This window comes from Varanus komodoensis, unplaced genomic scaffold (genome assembly GCF_004798865.1).
Source record: "Varanus komodoensis strain SLA01 unplaced genomic scaffold, ASM479886v1 scaffold7_3, whole genome shotgun sequence".
Classification (NCBI taxonomy): Eukaryota; Metazoa; Chordata; class Lepidosauria; order Squamata; family Varanidae; genus Varanus; species Varanus komodoensis.
This window is the reverse complement of record NW_025336480.1, coordinates 20,624,998-20,647,797: the sequence shown is the minus strand read 5'-3', so window position 1 is coordinate 20,647,797 and position 22,800 is coordinate 20,624,998. Positions and strand designations below refer to the sequence as shown.

The following is a 22,800-nucleotide window of genomic DNA, read 5'->3' as shown; positions in this document are numbered from 1 at the left end:
CTGCATTTTAAATAAGCTTATTCTGATTGTGTGTATTGACCCATTTTTGTTTTAATTTCTATGAAAAATAAAATGCAAATATGCAACTAGAAAAACAATTACCAGTATTCCAGCTTTCCACTAAACTGCTCTAAATATAGATGAATTCTATTCTTGCTTAGGACAAAGGGTTGCTCCAGAGTGCACATATTTCTGGCAATTAAAAGGGGACTAAATAGACTGAAATACAGCAGCCTTCCCCAACCTCATGCCTTCCAGACATGTTTGGAATGCAACACCCAGAATTCCCAGTCAATGGCTCTGCCCTGCCAGATGGGAATTCCAGGAGTTGCAGTCCAGCAGCTTGGAGAAGGCTGATATACAGCTCGTAGTCAGTATTTCTGTATGAATTAATATGATCTCTATATAGTCTTACATTTGTAGTAAGTTCACATTCCATCCCCATGTGCACAAGTTCTGTTTTTCATTTAAATATAATTTTAAATTTTATTTAATATCAATGCACAAGATTTTCTCCATGTTAATATTATTGGTTTACAATCTAAAACTCCCTCTTTCCTATATTACTGGAATCTAGCTCTGGAATCAAGTTTCCAGTAAATAAATTTGGAAAACTGCTGTCATCTAGAAAAGGTAGTCTAGAGATCTGATTGTGTTTCTTCACATTTATTTGTTTGTTTGGAACATTTCCTTCCTATTTATGGGTCAGTGAAAACTGAAACAAAGTGGGATATTTATATCTGACCTGGAAGAAAAAGCATTTTATCTTTAAAAAAGAGTGCTCTATAAAATAAAAAGATGGCACAGTACCCCTTCTTTAGAATCTTTTTAAACAGACATAACACATTTACTTAAAGACAGAGAACTTAGAATAATCCAAGTAATACAATAAAAAAAATCCTTGCCCTTGTTGTTGTTTAGATGCTTCAGTGCACCATGTACACCAACCTCTTCTCTATCTGAACTTGGTTGCCATGACCTTGGGACACTAGTACTCTAGCATTTGATACTGAGATCCTTTAGTTTGCCTGAGAGAACAATAAGAGTGCTAATTTTGTTATTTTCTCACTTTTGCAGTGCATTCTGTTTTGGCAAGGATCAGCCATGTTAAAAACAGCACACATATATACAGACTGCTCCTAATGGTAGTATTATATATTTATTACATTTCTATACCACTCCCATAGCCCTTCAGGGCTCAAAATCTAATGGAGTTCTACTAACACACAAACCTAGATATTCAGAAGCAGATATACTTAGGCTTAGTAGCAAGAGCTGGGTGAAATAAGGTTTGACTATCTCTCATATTTGTATTTTTTCAGTCTTGTAGGGGACTGCACTTTATCCGCATTAACTGCTGTGCAAATAAAAATAATGTTCAAATTAATCCTAAGCACTAACAAAGAACACTGAGTTGAAAGTGCTGCCATGGCTTTTTCACTGCCTAGCATCTGCTTAAGTAGTCTCACCATTTGGCTACAGAAAATCCTAGTGGGATGCCTGGCCCTGGCAAGCCTAATACAATACTTAACTCTGAGAACATTAACAGATGTAGGAGCTGGCAAGAATTCTTTGAAAATGTGCTACCTAATCACTGCTATAGTTTGGAAGAAGATCCAGACACTGAACATCCATGCCCTGCTATGCTTGCTGTGTTTTCTTCCTCCAGGCTCACTTACTTGGCTGGGCACAGTGAGGAGATGAAAAGAGAACTGTTCATTACATTATTCCAATGATGCTTTAGGGTAGCTAGAAAAGGAGAATGAATAATGCACCTAGAGACAGAATGGGGTAGCAGACAGAAACACTACATGTGCAGACAGTGAAAATAGGGAAGGAAGAGATTTGTTATGGCATGTACTCTTCTGACACTGTATTTTCTTCTTTTACTGCTCCTCTAAAAGCAACTAATTGACAGTGTTGCACTTACGTAGTATAAATAAAGCAGCCAGAAATTACTTCCATTAATTACCTAGCAAATTATATGGAGGCCAGTGGGGTTTAATTCCAATTGTTTTGAACAGTCTTAGTACCAAAACTAAGTTCAGTCCCATTTTTAGAAGGTTGTGGGGGGCTTGATAGGACCCTGCTAACACATTCAAAACACTCCTCGTCAACTTCTCCAATTCCATCATGTCTCTTGAGGCCACATCTCTAGTTGAAGAGGGCAGGTTAGACCTAAGCAGCTGTATTGTTTTACCTTTATTCAACCAGGCCATCTATGTAGATTTACCCAACTTAAGTCCCTAGGCAGTCTCTCTTTAGCTAGCTAGCTTGTTCCCTCCTTGCCCCCATGCACCTGATTTGGTCTCCTCCCACCCACCACTGATATCAGCTGTGCATTCCAAATCACTATCTCTGGCTTAAAACTTGCTTGGGCAATGCCAGGACACCAAAAAGGATGAAAATATTCTTAAACTCCAGGGAAAGGAGAAGGTTGGGGAGAAGGGTGTCTACTTAGTTGGGGTCCAAGAATCAGGAATAAGACCCTCCAAAAAGTTCCTTCAGGCATTAACAGGGGTGCAGCAGAAGAGGTTTTAGCCCGGAGCAAGATCAGAACTCCGTGTTGTCCAACAAAATGCGGACAAGGACAGACTCGGTAACCAAGAGGAGCTTTGATTAGTGAAAATGATCCTCTGAACATCACAAGCATCCCACGTGACATCTCATTTCTTGGAGATTATCCACTGGATGTACTTAGCATTACATGCATTTATGTATCACACCAGCCAGGAGCACAGAAAGAGCAAAGAGGAAGAATATTGCTACCATAGGTATGTTTTACAGCAGCAAAACAATGTTCATAAAAGCAGACTTAATTCTTCCATTATAGTGCAGTTAGGAAATTGACCACCATTACCCTTGGCACATTAGGAGTTTCCTTACTTTTTCATAGTAGAATGCATTCTCATATGCATAATTTGTAGAGCAATGCACAGATATGAAGTTTGAATGTGACTTATCAAAACCAATGGGAAGAACTAATACCAATGAAAATTAAAATCATTTCATGTAAGTCGACTCCTCCTCCACTACCACCACCGCCACGCCCATAACAGTAACAGTGCTTCAGTATAAACTCACTCTTTTGCCTCCACCCTGTGGGGAAAGTTAGGCTGACAAATGGTAACTTGCCCAAAGTCATCCAGTGAACTCCATGGCTGAGAGGTATGAGGCTTGGTCTACCCAAGCCTTATGTAACACACTAACTGCTACACCGCTTTGCTGGGAGCTCACTTCAGTGGGTTAGAAGACAACAGAAGTTTTTACTGTCAAACTCATTTCAAAGCCTATATAATCAATAGCACCACAAGTGTTATTTTTGCCCTTAAGACAACTTAGCTCAATTTCCATTTATTTATTGCTCTAGCTCAGCCTTGCATTCGCCTGGTAACATACATGATAAAGAACTGCATGCAGGCAAGTAAGAAGCCTGGTAGAAGAGGAATGGAACACTCCACCCCTCCTCATGCCAAGCATGGAAAACAAGCAAGTTGCTAGCTGAGAGAAGCCCCCTCCTCCATTCCTAGCATAGAAATGCAGCTGGCTATACCTCTGCCGCCATCTTCCAGCATGTTAGCAAGTGCTTTTTGCAAGCTAGTAAATGTTGTGGGCTTACATGCAAAGCTGCTTTAATTCCTTGTCTATTACATAATGTATCAGAAGCAGTTGTTTTGAGCAGGCAACAGGGAGTACCTTAAAATGCCATGCACTGAAGAGATTGCCTTAAGTATTACCTTGATTTCAATGTTTCCCACTTTGGCAGTTGAGCGAATAATTGGTCTTCCAACCAAAGCTGGAAAGATGTGTTCTGGAAAATTGGATCCTGCATATCCACATTTCACAAACTATAAAGAAAAACAAAACTTCAAGTTAGTTACTGGAGTTCATATACATCATATTGGATTGTCAGAGTTATTCTAAAATTTAATCATGAATTCAATCATAAATATTAAATCATAAAATTAATCATAACATTTAAACAGTTTCAGAGGTGTTTCTTTCTAATAAATACCTAAGATTGTGAAAAGATACAACCATTTCATTTGGAGGGAAGAACAATCCAGAAGCACCCAGGCAGTGCCTGAAGGGTCATATCTCAGATTCTCAGTTCTAATGCTGGAGACAGCACTCTCACCTCAGAGCTGGGATTAAAGATCCAGTTCTCAACCCACAAGCAACATGGAAACAACTGTACTGGATGCTCCCTGAGGTCAACAAAGTGACCTCAGAGAGGAGGAAAAATGGGAGGTTTCATGAGCAAAGAGGGGAGGCTAGGGCTGGCATGATATAAGGTATCCTGAAATCTCTCCAACTGCCTTCCCTCCTCTAAAATACTGCCACCTGTGCTATAATCATGTTCTGCATTGGATAACCATGAGCCTCCATCTTCAGGGCTTATCCTTTTTTCTAAAGACCTGTACTCAAAATATAGTCAAAATAATCACTTAATCTTCCAGATTTAGATTGCTTCAGATTCTGGATTTATACCAATATAAAACATCAGAATTACAGCAAAATCAGCAAATTCCAGTAATTTTGGCTGCTTACACTCAAAATCAATCAAATCTAAACAACAGGGCTTTCTATAATTACAGAGACCAAAGGATTAACAGGCTGCTGGTACAGCATAGTTTATAGACAAGGCAAAATGAGAACAGAAAACTGAGGATCCAAAGTCTCATTTTTAAAAAAAAAAAAAACTGATTTTCCCACCTTTTCCCAAATGTGAAATAGGCTTAAATGTTGCATAGCAATGCTTGATGAGGCAGCTGAATCAAACCAGTAGTCAGGGAATGCGACTACAGTTCCCTTCACAGCTCCTTGCAGTAACATTCTCTAGCATAAACAGAATGTATTTCCTTAGTTTTTCAATGAACTCAGAACAGGAGATGCAGTTTTTCTCTTTCCATGCATTCCAGAAAAGAAATCCAAGCTTTTTTTAATGCTGCATAACCTATGGTGAGGCTGTGGTGTGTTGCAGAACATGTACAGCTGCTATTTCACATACTCAGCTCCTGCTCAAGATTGTAATGTCATCTAGACCTAGTGTCCATGGGTTCTAAGGGTTAAACAACCTTTCCACAACCTTACAATAGACCACATAACCCATGACACTAGCTATGGTGTGCTGTACAAATGAAATCAATGTGTCTGCTGATGCTTTCTGAGTACCCAGAACTAGTGGGTGGGTCCTGTCATCACTTCAAGTGCTGCACATTTGTTTTTCTCTACAGAACAGCCATTCATACCAGAACAGTAGGGCCTGATCCAGATCTCTGCCTCAGGGGACCCCAGCCTTTATATATTAAGCCCTTCCCTAACTGCATCATCCTGAGCTGGGTAAAAAAACCCTGTTAATTGAATTTCAGTCATTTGCCAGTCCATGGCATAAGCTACCATAAGTATTTAGAGAAGCTGGATATAAACAGAATCAACAAATCAAAATCAATAACTGAGGAGGTTTTTGAAGAGGTCAGTCTGACATTAAGTCTCTTTGAACATTTTAGTGAAAAGGCAGCCTAAGTTATTTAAAACTTTTATAAATAACATTGGGAAAATATGTTCTGAAAATCAATATGCATTATTGTGGCATGACTATTCCAGCCTACCACAGTAATGAACAAACGGTTTTGCTAACTTCTCCAAATACATTTTTAAGTATCATTTTCCTACTTCAAAATGTAGTCTTAACCAAGCTTACAATTTAAAAAATACATATATACAGAACTTTTGGGGAAGTACTATTCTAGTAAAATATGGTAAGGTAATCTTGTATGTGTTTTACCATATATAGTTCCTTCTTCACATAATGTGGTTTTGACTGGTTCTCTCACTTCCGATTAAGTCATCAAGTAATAATAAACTGTGATCTATAAATATTCTTTGAAATGGCAACTACAAACGTTGTCTGCCTCTATATAAAAATTAGGCTTCTTGGCAGCGTTAAACAGTATTATCATTATTCATAAACTCAAGAAAAGGAAGGCATTCACTTTAGTCTCCCTAGATGGAAGGTTTTAATGGCAACAACCAAGGCCTGCAGTATTTTATCATTAGTCCTAAAATTCATTTTATCTAACACACACACTCAAATTTATCCCTGCTGATATTGCTACATAGTACTTCTATTACATATTTTGTGGACAAGTACTTTTAGCCACTTTCTACTAATGACTATAAGAATTGCCAAAGTTATATCGAATAACTGTGGTGCCAATAAATTAATGTTCTAGTAAGAGCAAAGAAAAATAATATTAATTAAAATAAATTAATATTTTAGTAAGGAAAAAGGCATGAGTTACAAGTAAGGAAAGCAAAATAGTACAATATAACACACACATACAATTAGAAATGAAGCTATTTAGGTACTCAGCCAATAGTTCAAAAACATGGAACAGGGAGGAAAAGATTTTTGGGTTGAGAGAACATGATGTGAGAGATTGTTCTTATGAAGCAGAACAATCCAACCCTCTCACTGTTTACTGCATACTGTTTCCTTACACCACACTTCAGGCCTGCTCAATCACTGAAAAGTATTTTAAAATATATATATTTGCCCAAATTAACTTACAATATTTATTTATTTATAACTTTTATATGCCATCCCTTATGCATGGCATCTCAGGACGGCTTACAATCATTAAAATCAAAATACAATAAAACAATACATACAAATATAACATGCCATGGTTCTTCATTGGTTTTGATTTTTTAAGGGTACAATTCTATTGATTGCATCCTCACTGGTTAGAAACCACCAAACTCAAAAGATTCTAATCATCTAAGCTAAGGCAGATGCAGTAGCAAAGGCAATTGTCAGCTCCCCATCCTCCTGCCCCGAATTTTCATTGGATGGGCTTATTCACTCATCTAAACCAAGTACTTCAGAAAGGCAGGGAAGGAAACTGGAGAGGCCTCAGGTTAATTTGCATCCTGGCCTCCCTAGTATTGCTTCTCTGTCCACTGACACGCTCCCATTTTGCTATCTCAGAGGTTAGCTTTTCCTACTTCAAAAAGCAACCAGTACTGTTCCTTTCATCCTAACAGAGATGGATCTCCAATTTCCCCTTCCAAGGTTGAACCTCTGTCTCCAACTTCAAACAAAGAAATCCCCAGTATCCTATGGCCCCTTCACTGATCTCTAGGATTGCTCCCTTAAATTCTCTCCTTGCTAGTGACTCAGTTGCTAACTACAGCTAAAATAGTAAGAACCAGATAATAGAAATAGAAATATTTTCCAACAGTTACAGGCTAGTTACTTCAGAAGAAAATTCCTTCTCTTAAGCTGTTATTATAAAATTCTTTATTGGCCTCAATGGGATGCTTCCTCCCAGTGGATATATAATCCAACACTGCACGTGCAGAAAGCAAGCTGTAGCAGGACAGGAAAATGCCAAATTGAGAACATCGTATGGACTATGCAAGATTCCTCTCTCCAATTTTGGCTGATTCTCCTTTCCCATTGCAATCCAGTAAGACACATTTCACCGTAGATTCACTCATTCATTCATGATAGGTCTCCTTCCAACCCTCTAGGCTGGCTTTTTTATGGGGTACAGGGAACTGCAAGACAAAGGACAGAAAGAAAAATTCTATAGCTCAAGTTGCTTTCTGACTGGGCAACTCTGGATTTCAGTCAATGCAAATAGCAGCTTAAAAAAGAACTTTTTCAGGACCGTAGCAAGGCAGAAAAATGTTAAATTCTGCCTCCTTTCTTGCTGAGATACTGATAATTCTAAGACTCCTTACAAAAAACACATGTTCACAAACATGTAATTTAAAAAGTAAATTGTGAACTTGACAAAGGTATTGGATATTTATATAATATAGATACCCTGCCAGGGAGACAAGATTGGCTGCACATTTCTATTGCGTGTATGGCAATCTGGATTTGTTCCTATGTAATATGTGAAATTGACTTAGTTAAGGACTGAATATTTCACATCTTATTTTTATTAAAAATTATTTCAGTATCAAAGATGTTTAATAGAAAATTCATAATCCATACATGGTGAAGTCAGAAAAAGTGGCTACATAAAATCAAGGCCTATACTTTAAGATACACTAACACTTTTAATGAATTCTACTGTACTGAGTGTTGTATTTCTGATAAACTACTGATGTTACCAAATTAACAACATAACCCTACACGTCTAATCTCAAGTACATCCCACTGAATTACGCAGTATTTACTCCCCAGTGTATTTCTAGTTCCACCCTAAGTAGTTCTATCATACCAATTAATGTTGTTTTTGAAATGTCTACATCTTCAGGTCTGAGACTTTCATATCTTAACATTTATTAAATGCACAGCAGTTAGAATATAAAGGTATATATTTTGCACACATATTACATTGTCAGAGTTCTTAAACACTACACAAGAGTTGCACTCCCATATTTGGAAGCAAATGTTTTCTAATGCTACAAATGGAACATCTAAACTCATGGATTCACTTGCTGGAGGAGATTTAGTTATAGTAGAAGTGCTCTTCTACGGGCAAAAAGGATGTGTGCATATGTGTGAGGGAAACAAACATATCCACCAGGAGGCCTCAGTACATTCATGGAAAACTCCACAGATCTTCTAAGCCCCAAAATGGAGTATGCCAGGAACAGGCTTATATCTGCTGAATCCAAAACCCCTTCATTCCTGTAAGAACATCCATTGATTTAATTTAATTAAAACATTTCTATGCCGTCCTTTGCAACGTCTCATGATCCTGATCCTCAAATACAGCAATCTTCCCCCACTCCCAGAAATGAGTGGGAAACAGTAAAAAAAAAAAAAAAATCAAAGGAGAACCACAGGTGAAATCACTAGAGGAAGACTGCAAAACAGCACAGCTTTCAATGATCTCCCCTGACTTCCTCCAGTCCCAAAGAATTTAAGAATTAAATAAGAATTTAATTTCTAGCTATAATTCTTCATCAACAAGAACTGCCTGCAATAATAAAGTCAATCTTAGCCTTATGTTCTCAAAATGAATGAACCTTGCTAATATGACATTCTACACAGTAGCAAAGATACAACATAATCTATTTTCTAAAACACACAAAAAAGCACATGGCAACTTTGAGAAGGCCTATTGCTCATACGAAGAAATAAAACATCTCCGCATATTCCATGCACACACCAAACACAGCTCATCTTTCTGCAGTGAAGAATGTTCCCACTGCTATCAGCACCGTATCTATTCAATTGAAAAAATGTTCTCAAATTATTTTTCAAAGGTCCACCTAACCTTTAGGATACTGTACCAAGTGTCATTTTAGTTATTTGTTGAAATGCAGGCTCTTGAGCTCAATATGCCACTTCTTTCGCTTATGTAGTGTTCTTAGATACACTTACAACCCAGCATTCCCCCCTGCTGGCTGGAGGTGTAGTTGCTGCTGAACATACAATTCTAGGAGAATGAGCAAGTTTGGTACTATTATTACTACTGCTACTTGTAGTCCTTTCAAGTGAAAAGGACTCAGTACTCAGATTTCTTGCTTTACTGACTGTGAAACACAGAAACGAGGTACAGAAGTAAACATATATTTAAAAAAAAAACATGAAATTCGGGAGAACTGGAAAGGTCTTTCTCCTAGCAGTGTAGGGGCCCCAAGCTCGTACTGGCCTCTTATATTCACCTGAAAGTATGGAGGAAAAAGCCAAGAGAACGTACGCGAGAAAAAAAATGAGTGGAGATGGGCGAAGAGGAGCAAGTGGGCAGAACCCTTCAAGAGCTAACTCCATGAGTCTGCGGGGGCACACTTAGACGAAGTGGGGCTACAGTTGATGCAAAAATGTAGACAAAGTAGCCTGTGTGACCTCTGATTGTGGAACCTCCTAATATACAACCAGAGCAGGTGCAAAAGCGGGAAACGCCCACAAGATCCGCGAGAAACCAGGAAAAGAGGCCAGGAGCCCTTGGAAAGAAAGAGCGGGGGTGGGGAGACTTCGCTGCCACCCTCCTGCCTTCGCAAAAGGGAACCACAGAGCCCCAGAAGGAATGCAAGGCTGCCACAAGCGATGGGCGCATATGTGGGAGTGAGCTCCACTGCATTTGCTGAGGTTGATTTCCGAATACAGGAGCGAACAAGAGGCTCCTTCTGGGGCCAGGCACCCACTTCCCTTCCCCCAGCTCCGCACCGAGGATACGCGCAGGAGGGACACGTTTGAACCCGCCGCAGTTCCTTCCCTCGGCTCCGCACCAAGGCGTTTTGCCCCGCCGCCCCCAGCGGTGCTCTCCTCACCCCAGTGCCGTTGTCGCAGACGACCACTTTCCTGCCCAGCGTATCCATCTTCCTTCCTCGCAGGGCCGAGCGAATGACTGGAGTGAATGGCGGTGAATGGGCCGCTCCCCTCCCCCGGCTCCGGCAGGCCTCTTTTTGCTCTCTCAGCCCCGGAAGGGAAGCGAAAGGAAACGGCTACCCACCCCGCCCGGGCAAGATCCGCCTCCATGACCCGCGGCAGACTACGCCGCTGCGCCCTCTCCTTCCGCCATGACTGACAGGCCCACGGCCGTCCAATCAAAGCCTGCACGCTCCTCAGCGCCCGTCTTGGCGGAGGGCGCCCGCCAGCCTCGCGGTTCTCGTGTGTGCGCTCTCGGTTGTTGCCATGGCAGCGGCTGCGGGGACCTGGGCCTTTGCCTTCCCTGCCGTGCGGCGGATGAAGCAGCTGCTGCTGCAGGGCGGCTTAGCAACGGACTGCCTCCAGGAGGCTATGGCAGGTGATGACAGTGCCTACTACCATTAATAATAATCATAGAAGTAAAGGACCTCCGTCGCTTTTATTAGGGACTTTAATCGAAGTCCCTCATAATATCTTGTGCTCCCTTCGTGGGGTGGCGTGGCGGGGAAACTTGCGTTTCACTCAGCCACCTCCGCGCATTTCAGTTGCCGCTTGGAAGGGGGACTTTCCATATCCAGAGAGTCTAGAGAATACCATTGCTGCATGCGCCTGTCTCAGTCGCCCCCTCTGTTCCTGTGGCATTATGACCATACGCAACTAAAAATTTAAAGGGTCATTCGTCATGAGATATTCAGTGAAAAAGCTTCCCAGCTCTTTTGACTTTTTAAAAGGCGCGAAGGTGAAAGGGACAGAGAGAAAGATCTAAACAGGAAGATGCGGGGGGGGGGGGGGGAGAAGGGATGGGCAGAGAGATGAAAAATGTATAGGTACAGCAAAAACGACAACTAAAAGTGAATCTCATGCTTTAGGTTGGAGTTAATTCTTCAGTAACGAGGATATATCCAATGATAGTCCAAATTAAGTTCCATTTCAATGGGTTTACTCTAACTATATACAGCTCCTATTCCCAAAAGATTTATGACTAGTACCCTAAGAAACTCATGCTTGGGAAAAGGTTCGTGCTCCACAGGTGGGTTTGAGGAGTCCCCAGCTTCAATAAAATCTGCTAAAAATGTTTTTGTGACCTCACTCTGACAGTAACTAATTTCTAGCTAACATCTGAGTAACAGAAGGAGCTACTAATATTATCCACATAGGTGGGTAGAATAAAGAAAGGGAGTTAAAGGTAACACTCCAAATCTAACAGCCAAGCAGGAAGAAGGATGCAATGGTGACAAGTGCTGTCTTTTCTGTGTGGATATTTTGTACTGTCCTGGTTCATACAGCATTATAGACACCTTGTAGATTAATTAATCCTCAGGGTGCTGTAGTGCATGCTGTCCATCATTACAAATACACAAGCCCAGGCCAGGGATGGTCATGATTTGTGATGTTATGCAAAGCCAGGTGGAGGGGGTTTTAATAGTTAATCAATCATTGCATAACTTACAGTCTGCTTTACAGTTATGCAAGAGATGTTTAACACTCAAATAAACCCCAACTTCACCTGACAGAAGGAGTCACAGCAATCACTGGCCAGAGCTTTCATATTCATAATGGTGCCCACACATGCTACAGCTCCTCATGAGCGAATTAATCCATGTATGGCTGTCATATCGTAAACTGGTCCATGGGATATACTTGGTCACTGGAAAACACAATGGTAGTATTAACACTGATATTTGTTTTGTGTTGTTAAAATGATGCATTTTATGTTTTCTAAATAAGTTTCTAATTGGTTGAGGAAATACTTATTTTGAAGACCAAATATTCTTTCCACTCAAAAACTAGTTCTGCATTATCAATAATATCAGCCCACTATGGAAAATCATTTTTCCTAATTAATATTGCAGTTACTTGACATATTAAAATGCATGTAGCTCAACCTACATAAATGCTTATTTCAGTTGCACATGATGCATTTGAAAAACAAGTTGTCATTGGCATGACTTACTGAACTTTTTAGTAAGGTTTTTTTGAATTTGTATATAGATATTGAGAATGATGAAGAGACAGGGAGCTTTGTAATAGGACGGGGAGGCTACCCAAACAAAGATGGTATAATCCAATGTGATGCAGCAATAATGGAAGGACAGCCTGGGCGCTTTGGAGCTGTAGCTGCTTTGCCTGGGTAAGTATTATATTATATTGTGTTGTGAATAAAGATGCCCAGATTTATTTATTTTTTTAAAGCCGAAGTACTAAATTGTTACAGCACTATCCTCTTACAGTTATCTATGCTTATGCAATGTAATATTAAATTCTTTTAACTAATGGGAACCTAAGGAATTAATACCTACAAGGACTTTAAAGTTTTAAGAGTACATTTAAATAAATGTACTCTGTTTTGTAATCTCCTTTTCACATGAATTTGGATATAATCCATAAATTGTCTTGTGATCTATCACTTTTTGACCTACACTTCCTATTCCTCTTATAGAAGAATTTGTATCTTACAAAGGAGAACCTTCCTTTCCACATGCACTAGCACAGAGTTAAGTAGCTGGAAGCTTGGGATACATTTGGGATTTGGAGAAATTGTCTTTGACACAAATATAAAATGACTACCCTGTGTGGGCATGACTAGTCATGAAGAAGAAAAAGCTGCTCAGAGGTATGCATGGGAAATTCAGATGGCAGCAGCTAGAAGTTCACACTTGACATTGAAGCAATCCCATTTTCAGTACAAAAATACAAAAACAAAAATTGGGAGGAGTGCAGTGTCTTGGTAGACACACCAAGGAAGGCATCTAGGGACATAGTAATGCCCAGAAACACTGTTGCCTACCTGTGCATGAGCATAGACCTCTTCAGTGAGGTTGAACTCTGCACAAAAGAATGTTTCTGAAAGCATTCAGTCCTTTCACCCCTTTCCGATTCTGGTGAGTTTACAGGCTCACCACCCACCATTCTGAAGAGTAATATGCATACCCCTCTATATAGAATATAGAATCTCTGTGTCACTCTGCTTACATAGTGTAGAAACAGTATCAATGTATAGATATTTTTCAGTCATATTTCTTGAAAGCAATTTTTCCTGAGAATCTATTGGCACCTTGTATTTAGCCTTTTGTATTTTTAACATTACATTTAGCCAAAGTGCTCAATTCTTTAAAGTATGCATACAATAAAAACATTTTAAATTGCTGAAAAAGGGTTGGAACTCCACTTGCTGTAGCACGTAAAGTTATGGAAGAGGCTCCACACAGTTTCCTGGTTGGGGATGGTGCTGTGGCATTTGCAGAAAACCAAGGCTTCATTGTGGAAGAGAACAATAGTATGATGAGTAAGCACAGTACTGAAGCTTATCAGGTAATGCTCTACTTTCATCCAATATTGATATTAATTGATTATGTGGTCATAAAAGAATCAAACTGGGAATAAATATTTTATGTATGTATAAATAGTCCTAACATTAAGAGAGTATCAAAGACGCTTTAGCTTCCTTGCAGTAAATACCATTCACTAGGATATAGTTCTCTTCCCCTGTCTTATTGGACTATGGTGAACTGGTGCTTCTAGGGTTCAATAAAGGATGTAGATAATTCCAAAAAGAAGCCTTAGAATGACTTCATGAATCATCATCAAGTTCTTGCCAAATTAAGAGGTTCTGTCATCATCCACTTGCATGCAACTCCCCTTTTGACTTCCCACAATCTACATCAAATGCTGACATCCCAATATCTGCATGAAATGTTGCAATATTAAGTTTCTAACCTATTATCGTATAAGTCTTGATGTTCCAAAATACATAAGGGGGGTGATGGTGGTTGTTTTTTCTGAGAGGAGGGTACAGGAACAACCAAAGCTGGATTTGGATTTTTAGTTTTCATAGTCCAGCCTAGCTACCTTTGTTTTTTAATTTATGTTTTAAAAATTATATTTATGTTATCAGCTCCCAGTTTTTTCCTAGGTTCATATACTGGAACTATTTTCAGGGTAAAAAGGTAAAGGTTTCCCCTTGACATTATGTCCAGTCATGCCTGAGTCTAGGGGGCGGTGCTCATCTCCGTTTCCTAGCCGAGGGAGCCAGTGTTTGTCCACAGACAGTCTCCATGGCCATGTGGCCAGCATGACTACACACCGAAGTGCACGAAACGCTGTTACCTGCCCACCAAAGTGGTACCTTTTTATCTACTTGCACTTCCATGCTTTCGAACTGCAAGGTTGGCAGGACCTGGAACTCACTCCATTGTACAGATTCGAACCGGCAACCTTTCCATCAACCAGCCCAGCAATACAGCAGTTTAAACCACTGCGCCACCTGCAGTCCCATATCTTCAGGGTAAGGAAGTCAAATCACAACTGAGTACATTTTCTAAAGTGCAAGACTCCAGTCCTGTGTCACTTACCTAGTAGTAAATCCCATTGAATTCAATATATGGGGTTGAATATTCTTAGGATTCCATATTTCCCCACTCACAGCTCTCTCTGTATTCCCAGGTGTTACCCTATCTCAATTTTCTGTACCATCGTAACTACCTTTCCCCACCCCACAGATATTTATAGTTATGTCCAGGACTGTCCCCAAGATGTTTTACTGCCTGAAGCAGAGCAGTAAATTGTACCTCCCCCTTCCAGTCTGTATGCGTAATAATACACAAAGCCAGTCAAACTGTACTAGCCTCTGAAGCAGAAAATCCTACAAGTACCTCTCCTGTTCACTGGCATTGAAAATGCAGTAGTAATAACTATTAAATAAACTGCTGCTTTTTATAATGCCCCAAATCAACCATCATGTAAAAGAAGTGTGAGTTTGTGTTTCTTTAGAGGCCCATGCCTCCTAAAGACACTTCTATTTTTTTGGACAGGGAACGCAGGGTGCTGAGTTTCAGAAAAAACATACATTAAAATTGAAGGGAGGTAGCATGAGATGAAGCATATGAGAGCAAAAAGCCAGCTAATCTAGAAGGATAATATACAATAATGATAATCAAGGCTCCTGTATTTTTAATTCAGCAAATGCCAGTTTTGTCCAGCTAAATGAAAAGCAACATCTTGCCAAATAACTTTCTATACAGTGGACTCCAGTCCATGAAAGCTTATAATGCCACAGGAAATCTCTTGAGTATTTAAGTTGCTACAAGGCACTATGGATTTTGAACACAAAAAGGCAGAAAGCCTCTATCCTGCTCCCATAACCATTTGCCTTTCTCTAACCTAGTGCCAACCCCTGATGCCAAGGAGGTCCATGCATCCATCAGAATCTTGCCACATGGATCACGCAAAATAGGTGCACTCCAAAAAAATTTATTGCAGAACCAAGGAATTCGACATAATCAGCCTGGGCAAGCCATTTACTCATACATGACCTTGCCCCAAATTCAGACATTGCTGCCTATTCAAGCTCTCTTTGTAAGCAAACCCACTTCCATTGCCCGCAAGCAAAGGGTCCTGTGCCTGCTTGGAAGAAGCAACAGATGAGGAAGGCCTCTGGAACTCCATCTGATATTTGAGCAGCCAGTGTGCCTGCTCTTCTTGTCTGTGCTTCACTGCCTATACTGACCCAAGGCACAAATGCAGTTGCCCATTAAGCAGTTAGCTAGGCTGGTCAGGGAGACTCCAAGAAAGTCAGGTGACAAAAGTATTAGGAAATTTTAGACTCTGGGCTTAAGAATTGTGAGCACACTGTGGAAGGAAAGGTGGCAGTTTAAAAGGACAGTACCTTTCCTGATACATTCCTTATTAGTCCTAAGGGAATTAGCCCTAAGATTTTTTAGTAACTGCAAGGCTACTGACTTCATTAAGGGAAATTGGGGCAGCTCTAATGATCTGAAGACCATGGCCACAGAGTGCCCCAAAGTACTAATGCATTATCTTAAAAATTGTATGAGGTTTGTTCCTGTGACTGAATAAAACTTTATTTTCATAACTGCACACTGATTTAGATTGTTTCAGTTATTTAGTACCTTGCTACAGATTTTCCTCGTTTATAGTGTTCTATAGTTTTATCAAACTGAATTTTAAGTATTATTTTATATTGATATGGCTTGTTTTTAGAAAGTTTGCTTCCGTCTCTTTTTACTGTGTTTTTACCATTTTAAATACAGCATTGGTTTTTATTTGCATTTTATTATTCTGTGCTGCTTTAGAGGGGTTCCTGCCTAGAAACAGTTTAAATAATAAATATTTAGGTAGAGGCAGAGAGTTTCTTACATAATCTCTCAAGTCTTTTGGCTTCAGATTTCATTCCCTGGCAACATTCTTGATCTGTTTAGAATGTGGGCTCTCTTCTTGGTTATGCAAGTTTGCACAGATGTAAATTCCACTTTTGAATTCAGGGAACCTTGTGATCCTACACCTGATTTGCAACTATTCTGAGTGTCCAAAACTACATGAATTAGTACTGTTGGTTTGGTTCACTCCTTTAAATGCCCTGGGTTTTATCTAGTTAGTCCTAGCTAGAGTAGACCCACTGAAGCAAATGGAATTTATTTTAGATTTAACATTGGCTATAGTCTACTGAGCAGTATCCAATGGGGATGTGCTACCTCCACTAGTTCCCCTGCACTTGCAGGAGCAGACTATAGCACAATGGAGCTTTTACACTTTTAAACATGACTCCACAAAACAGTAGCAATGCTCATTTCTGATTTTGGACAGGTTATTGCAAGTTTCATTGACTTGCCTGATTCCAGAAGCAAGTATTTCCTTTCGTTAGGCCTTGTTTTTAGTAGCGTGAAAGCCCTATTGTCACACCTAAGTGCCTTCTCCATTCCGACAGAGCCATCTGGTTCCATGTATACACCAGTTAAGGTGAAGTGAGAAGGAAGACAACTTGAGTGCAAGTAGAGGAAATCTCATGACCAGTTTGGCTGATCACGACTTAGAGCTCACTATCAAACTTATTCTGTGGTGATAAAGTTGACAAAACTACAATATTTTGCCACCCATATTGCTTCCTCACAGTGCTGGCCAGCTGAATTATTCCAAGTGGTCTCGGGTCTCTTGTTCACCAGATGAGATCCTTCATCACAAGCTGTGATGAATTTGCTGTCCACTTCAAGGAAAATGCGCTGTACTTTGAGCTGCCTTTAAAGGCAGTTCAGAGACTTTAACTGGTCCAAAATAGGGGTGTGCATGTGGTGTCAAGTATAAGTTTGTGAGCCCATATAACAGCCATTCTATATAAATTGCACTGGTTACCAGTTGGAGCCCAGACCTAATTTACAGAGCTTGTTTTATCATATAAAGTCCTAAATGGCTTGGGACCTAGTTACTTGAAGGACCACTTTTTCCATATATGAGATCAGTGCATGAGGTCCTTCTGAAAGAGCCACTCCTAAAGGAAGTGATAGGGATGGCAATTAGAAAAACCTTCTCAATGACTGCCTCCTCCCCTTCCCTGTGCTTTTGGAATGGGCTTCCCAGAGAGGTTTGCCAGGCACCATCCCTACTTTCATTTTGGCACCAGGCAAAAAGTGTCATTTTTCATAGGTATCTTGAGACCTTAATGGTTTTTTGCAAGATCTCATTTCATGACCAGCAGCTTTTTTCCTTCCTGTAACTAAGAACTGTAATATTGGTCTTGTATTTTATTATTGTTCACCTGTTTCCAGGTTATTCAATGGTCTATAAAAAAAAAAAAAAAAAGCAAGCATGCAGTCACACACAGGCACAATAGGATATTACTCATTAGATACACCAGTGTGTATTTGTTGTATTTGAAAGAGTCCTGGATTCAGTTTTAAGAAATTAGGAGTGTAGACTGGGTTCAGATACCATATAAAACTAGGTTATTTCTTTTAAGGGACACAGTATAATGGGTGGGAAGGGAGGAAGGAAGAATAAACTAACATGCCACCATTCCTGCTATCCAGAGTTAATCCTTCCTCATTCTGTCTAGCATCCAATTGCTTGGGAAGTTCTGCTACTTCTTGAAGTGGAGGAAAACCACTGCCCCCTGATCAGGAGTGACCTTTCACAGGCTCAGAGCTAAGAAATCACATACTACTTGGGAGTAACATCTGGTTATCTGAAGGAGCATCTCCTTCCCTATATACCAGCCCGCCCCTTAAGATCTGGGTCAGAGGTTCTTCTTCAGGAGCCCTCTTTGAAAGAGATTAGGAAAGTGGCTACCCAGAGAAGGGCATTCTCCGCAGTGGCACCCCAGCTGTGGAACATGCTCCCCAGAGAGGTGCGCCTGGCACCAACACTTTATTCTTTTCAGTGCCAGGCCCAAACTTTTTTATTTTCCCATTATTTTAAGATCTAATTTTTATTTTAGTCAGGTTTTTTATTACTGATGTGATGCTGTGCCTTTGTTGCTGGACCATCCCAAGACTTTTATGTATAGGACAGGATACCAAAGTTTTAAATAAATAAATAAACATCTCGTGCAGGACACAGTGTCACTGACACACATGCATATGCTTCTGTTATTAAATTTGTTATACCTAAGGAAAAGCTATTATTACAGATCAGTGGTATTGGATAATATAATTCATTCTAAACTGTCATTTTATAGGAATATCTGGAAAATGAAAGAATGTTGAAGAAACATGATACATTGGGTAAATAACCTTTTATCAAAATAACACTTTTGCAGGTCATTCTAAACACTTTTAATTATTGAGGTACTCCTGTGACATTTTATAATTGTATATTTCAGGATTTATGAAGATATTTTATCCTTATTCTTATCATCATTACATTCATAGCCTGTCTTTTTAATTCTCGTAAGGACTGTACATAGTTCTGCATTTCATTTTTTATGAGCGAGATATCCAAAGTTATCCAGTGAGCTTTCTGGTGAAGTGGGAACTAGAACCTTGATCACCTAGGTCCCTAGTCCAGCACTTGAACCATAATGCCACGTATTTCGCTGCCTAATATAACACTGAGTTATTCATTATGAATGCTGCTGCTAAGGTTTCAATCAGCATTCTGCATATAATGTTTGTAGTGCTCTTCAAAAGCTCCTTCATTTAACCACAAGAGGGTGCTATATCTTGGTAAAAGCCAAAAGAAAACTGAAGATGAGCACCTAAGAAAATGGTAACTAGAATAAGGTGTTGCATCTCAGCCTCAAACTGAAAACCTCACAGTAATTGCTCCTGCTCTGGTGATGAACAGTACATAAAATCCCATTACAAGAGGAAACATAGTTGCATTTTATCTTGTATTTTGAAGGAAATATCAAATAATCATTTTACCAGGAAGTTTTTGTTTATTGTACTTTTCCTGGGCTATGATGTAATGTAAAACTGTTGCTTGTATTAAGAATCCAGATGATCTTTTGAGATCCTTGCCTGGTTTTTCTTTCCCATCTCAATATTTGGATTCATAAGTTCACTTTCATATCAATGAAGCAGCAATAACTTCAGGCAGAGCAGAGCAGTGGTCCTAATTGGTTCATCAGTGGTCTTTAACACAAAGCACAGTTAGTACAATCTATGGTTTACAAACCAGCCTGAAACTGGTTTTATATATCCTGGCTTGCTGGCCACAATCAATATGTTCTGTTACCATTCATCCCTGACTATGACTGCAATCAGCAAATAAGCTTAGAGAAAGTACTTTTAAGCTTGCCTAGATCAAAACATCTCTTCAGTTATCCACATCACCTGGGTTGTGAATGGCATCTTCCTTTCTATTAACAAGAATGAAACACAAGAAAAGCCTGCCAAATTGAAATAACAGCCATCCTGTGTCAGGATCTGGGCAGCTTCAGAGTTCCTCCTGCTGGCCAAGCACCAGAATAACAGCCCTGGTAGTTGCAGGATTACTCCCAGACTCTGCTGTAGTTAGAGGGGGTGGGGGGCCTTCATGAATGCCACCTGGGAGTCTTGGGGGAAGAGCTATTCAAGGAGTAGCTCTTCTCTCCAGAAGCTGCCTCAGTACCACTGGCTTTCAGTGTGTTGAAGCTGTTTTGTTGGTGTGATGAATAATCTGCCTTGGTTTTGCTGAACATTAAAAGTTTGTTTTAAAGCCATTTGGCCTAAATTCTTAGAGTGGTTGGCACAAATTTTGGAAGGGCTAGTTTCTTCATGGCAAAAGCAAAATTTATGCTTTGATGTTATAGACCAGGGGTCAGCAACCTTTAACACTCAAAGATCCATTTGGACCCGTTTCCCACACAAAAGAAAACACCGGGAGCCGCAAAACCCTTTTGACATCTAAAATGAAGATAACACTGCATATATTGTTTTTTACCTTAATGCTATGTATATCTTCATTATGCAGCTCTTGTTCAGTCACTAAAAACTGTTATTTTTAATCTTACATTAGAAACTAGTAGGACTCCTTTCATATATTTTGAATAGGAGAACAGCTTCCTGAAGAGTCAAAGTTGTGCTAAAGGGCTGCATGCATTAAACAGCAAACCCCATAAGTTCAGCAGCAGTAAAAGCAAATGCATCTACCCACATATCATTAAACGTTTGGTTTTCTTCAGAAACTTTTCTTCAATTTATCCATGATTGGCCTACTGGGGGAAGTCACAGATACAGGTGTGTTTAGTGACTGATTAGCAGATAAACTGTCAAGTGCTGTGAATTGTGACAGTTCCCAAGAGCAGCTTTTATCATTCAGAGGAAGGAGATTACATTGGGACAAAGAGAATCTTTTCAGCAGGGTTTGAGTAACATGAGAGCATGCAGGAAGCTTGTTCCACTCTTTCCTTGCACAATAGCAGAGGAATGTAGCAATTTACTTAACCAGCTAGCGCGGTGTTCCTGAGTGGATGCCTCATCATCACCTATTGGTATTTTGTAACTCGGCAGACTGGTGGCTGTGCCGGCAGTGATGGAGCCGCAGCAGAGGGATTCAAGAGCCACATGCGGTTCTGGAGCCGCAGGTTGTTGACCCCTGTTCTAGACATTCCTTTGACCGTGAAAATATGGAACCTGAACAACCTGGTTATACAAGCTGTGCACTTTTCAGAACTATAAGGATTCCACAGTGTTTTTAAAATCAAGACTTTAGAGTAATTGGATTTTTATAGAATCTCCCCTAATTATCTAAGTTAGAAATAAAAGAGAAAAGGGAAGAAAATAAACTTCCAGCCTGATCTGTATGTTTAGAAGAAAGTCCGACTTAGTACAGTGGGATGTGCTCCCATGAGAACGTGATATTGCACCATTATTTACTTTCCGTTATTCACTTTCTAACCATTTACCTTGCCATTATGTGATTTTTCTCATCATCATTTTCAATTTCTGAGTCATTCTAAAACTAAAGCACAGGGTGACAAACAGAACAAAAACAAATACAATAAAACCAATGATAAAGCACAGTAAGTAAAAGAATTTGTTACAAGTTTTAAAAGTAGTATCAGCAATCCAAAGCAATCTGAAAAGAAGAAATTAATATTGAAGTAGCTAAAGTAGCTATAAGCAGTCCCTGGGTTATGAATGTCCAACTTATGAACAAACTGCCATAAAGCTTGTTACAGTAAAACTCCTGTAGCTGCTGTTTCTGTTACCACAGTTGACCATGGTCTGAAAAAAAAAAGTGCACTTGGCCCTCCATATTTGCAGAGGTGAGGGGCACAGGACCCCCATCAAAGTGGAAAAACTGTAAATATCTTTAGTCCACCCCACCAAATTCACCAGGACTTCCTCTTTGCTCCAAGGAAATGCCAGAGTGATTTCCCTCTCTGGATGGGTAGGGCAAGAAGGCATGGTTTGGAAGCCTTCCCTCTCTCCCCATTCACTTCCTCTCCATGGTTTTGATTATTTTCTACAGTAGGCTGCAAAACTCCTTCCTTCCCCATCCCATTGAATTATTGAGGGTAAACTTGACTTTCAAAGTTTAACTTCCACAGATTTGATTGTTCACAAATAATTCAAATCCAACTTTCCTTTCTGTTCTGCAAACAGAGTGAACAGATAGGGAAATAAAATGCATCTTTGTCTGATGCCTTTGGCTATAGGAAACTATTTTGTCTCTCCACATTCTTTCTTAACAGTAGCTTCGTCTCCATGATACAGGTTATTTTCAGGATGATCAAGTACTGAGGCACACCCATTCTTTTCAAGATCACACATACCTTCTCATGATTCACACAGTCAAAGGCTTTGCTATAGGCTATGGGTCCTCAAACTAGAGCCCACGGACCGAATCCGGTCCACCATGGCCATCTATCCAGCCCACGCCACCATTTGCCGCCCGTGCGCACGCTTGCTGCACAGGTGAGGAGGTGGTGGCTTGCTCACTCAGAGATGGTCTCCAAGCGAGCAAGCCCCCACTGCCTGCCTCCCGTATGCACGCACTTGCTGCTGCCTCACAGCACGGGTGGAGAGGTGGTAACTTGCTGTCTCAGAGATGGTTTTGGACTTGCTGGAAGATCTCTGAGCGAGTGAGCCACCACTGCATGCATGCGCCTGATGCTGCCTCACGTGCGCCCAACGGCTCCTCTCCGGCCTGCACCCCTAGGCACTCCCACTTCACCAGCCTGCGACGATCACCACAGCCTTTCAACTGGCCCCCTATTCAAAAGGTTTGAGGACCCCTGCTAT

At 40.2% G+C, this 22,800-nt stretch overlaps 2 protein-coding genes across 5 annotated transcripts in view; one reads left to right on the top strand and one right to left on the bottom strand.

Moving 5' to 3' along the window:
• The window catches only part of ACTR2 (actin related protein 2), a 30,298-nt gene extending 19,883 nt beyond the window's left edge, over nucleotides 1-10,415 (bottom strand). The window contains exons 1-2 of the mRNA XM_044454124.1: nucleotides 10,243-10,415; nucleotides 3,738-3,848 (exon numbers count right to left, since the gene is read on the bottom strand). Of these exons, the coding sequence (XP_044310059.1) occupies nucleotides 3,738-3,848; nucleotides 10,243-10,290 (159 nt within the window). The 5' untranslated portion in view covers nucleotides 10,291-10,415. The remainder of the gene's footprint in view (nucleotides 1-3,737; nucleotides 3,849-10,242) is intronic.
• A 25-nt stretch (nucleotides 10,416-10,440) lies between these two features.
• The window catches only part of LOC123035701 (N(4)-(Beta-N-acetylglucosaminyl)-L-asparaginase-like), a 29,075-nt gene continuing 16,715 nt past the window's right edge, over nucleotides 10,441-22,800 (top strand). For all 4 annotated transcript variants that reach the window (XM_044454129.1, XM_044454128.1, XM_044454127.1 and 1 more), the window contains exons 1-4: nucleotides 10,441-10,718; nucleotides 12,332-12,470; nucleotides 13,495-13,651; nucleotides 18,807-18,852. In XM_044454129.1, coding sequence (XP_044310064.1) covers nucleotides 10,607-10,718; nucleotides 12,332-12,470; nucleotides 13,495-13,651; nucleotides 18,807-18,852 — 454 coding nt within the window. In that variant the 5' untranslated portion in view covers nucleotides 10,441-10,606. The remainder of the gene's footprint in view (nucleotides 10,719-12,331; nucleotides 12,471-13,494; nucleotides 13,652-18,806; nucleotides 18,853-22,800) is intronic.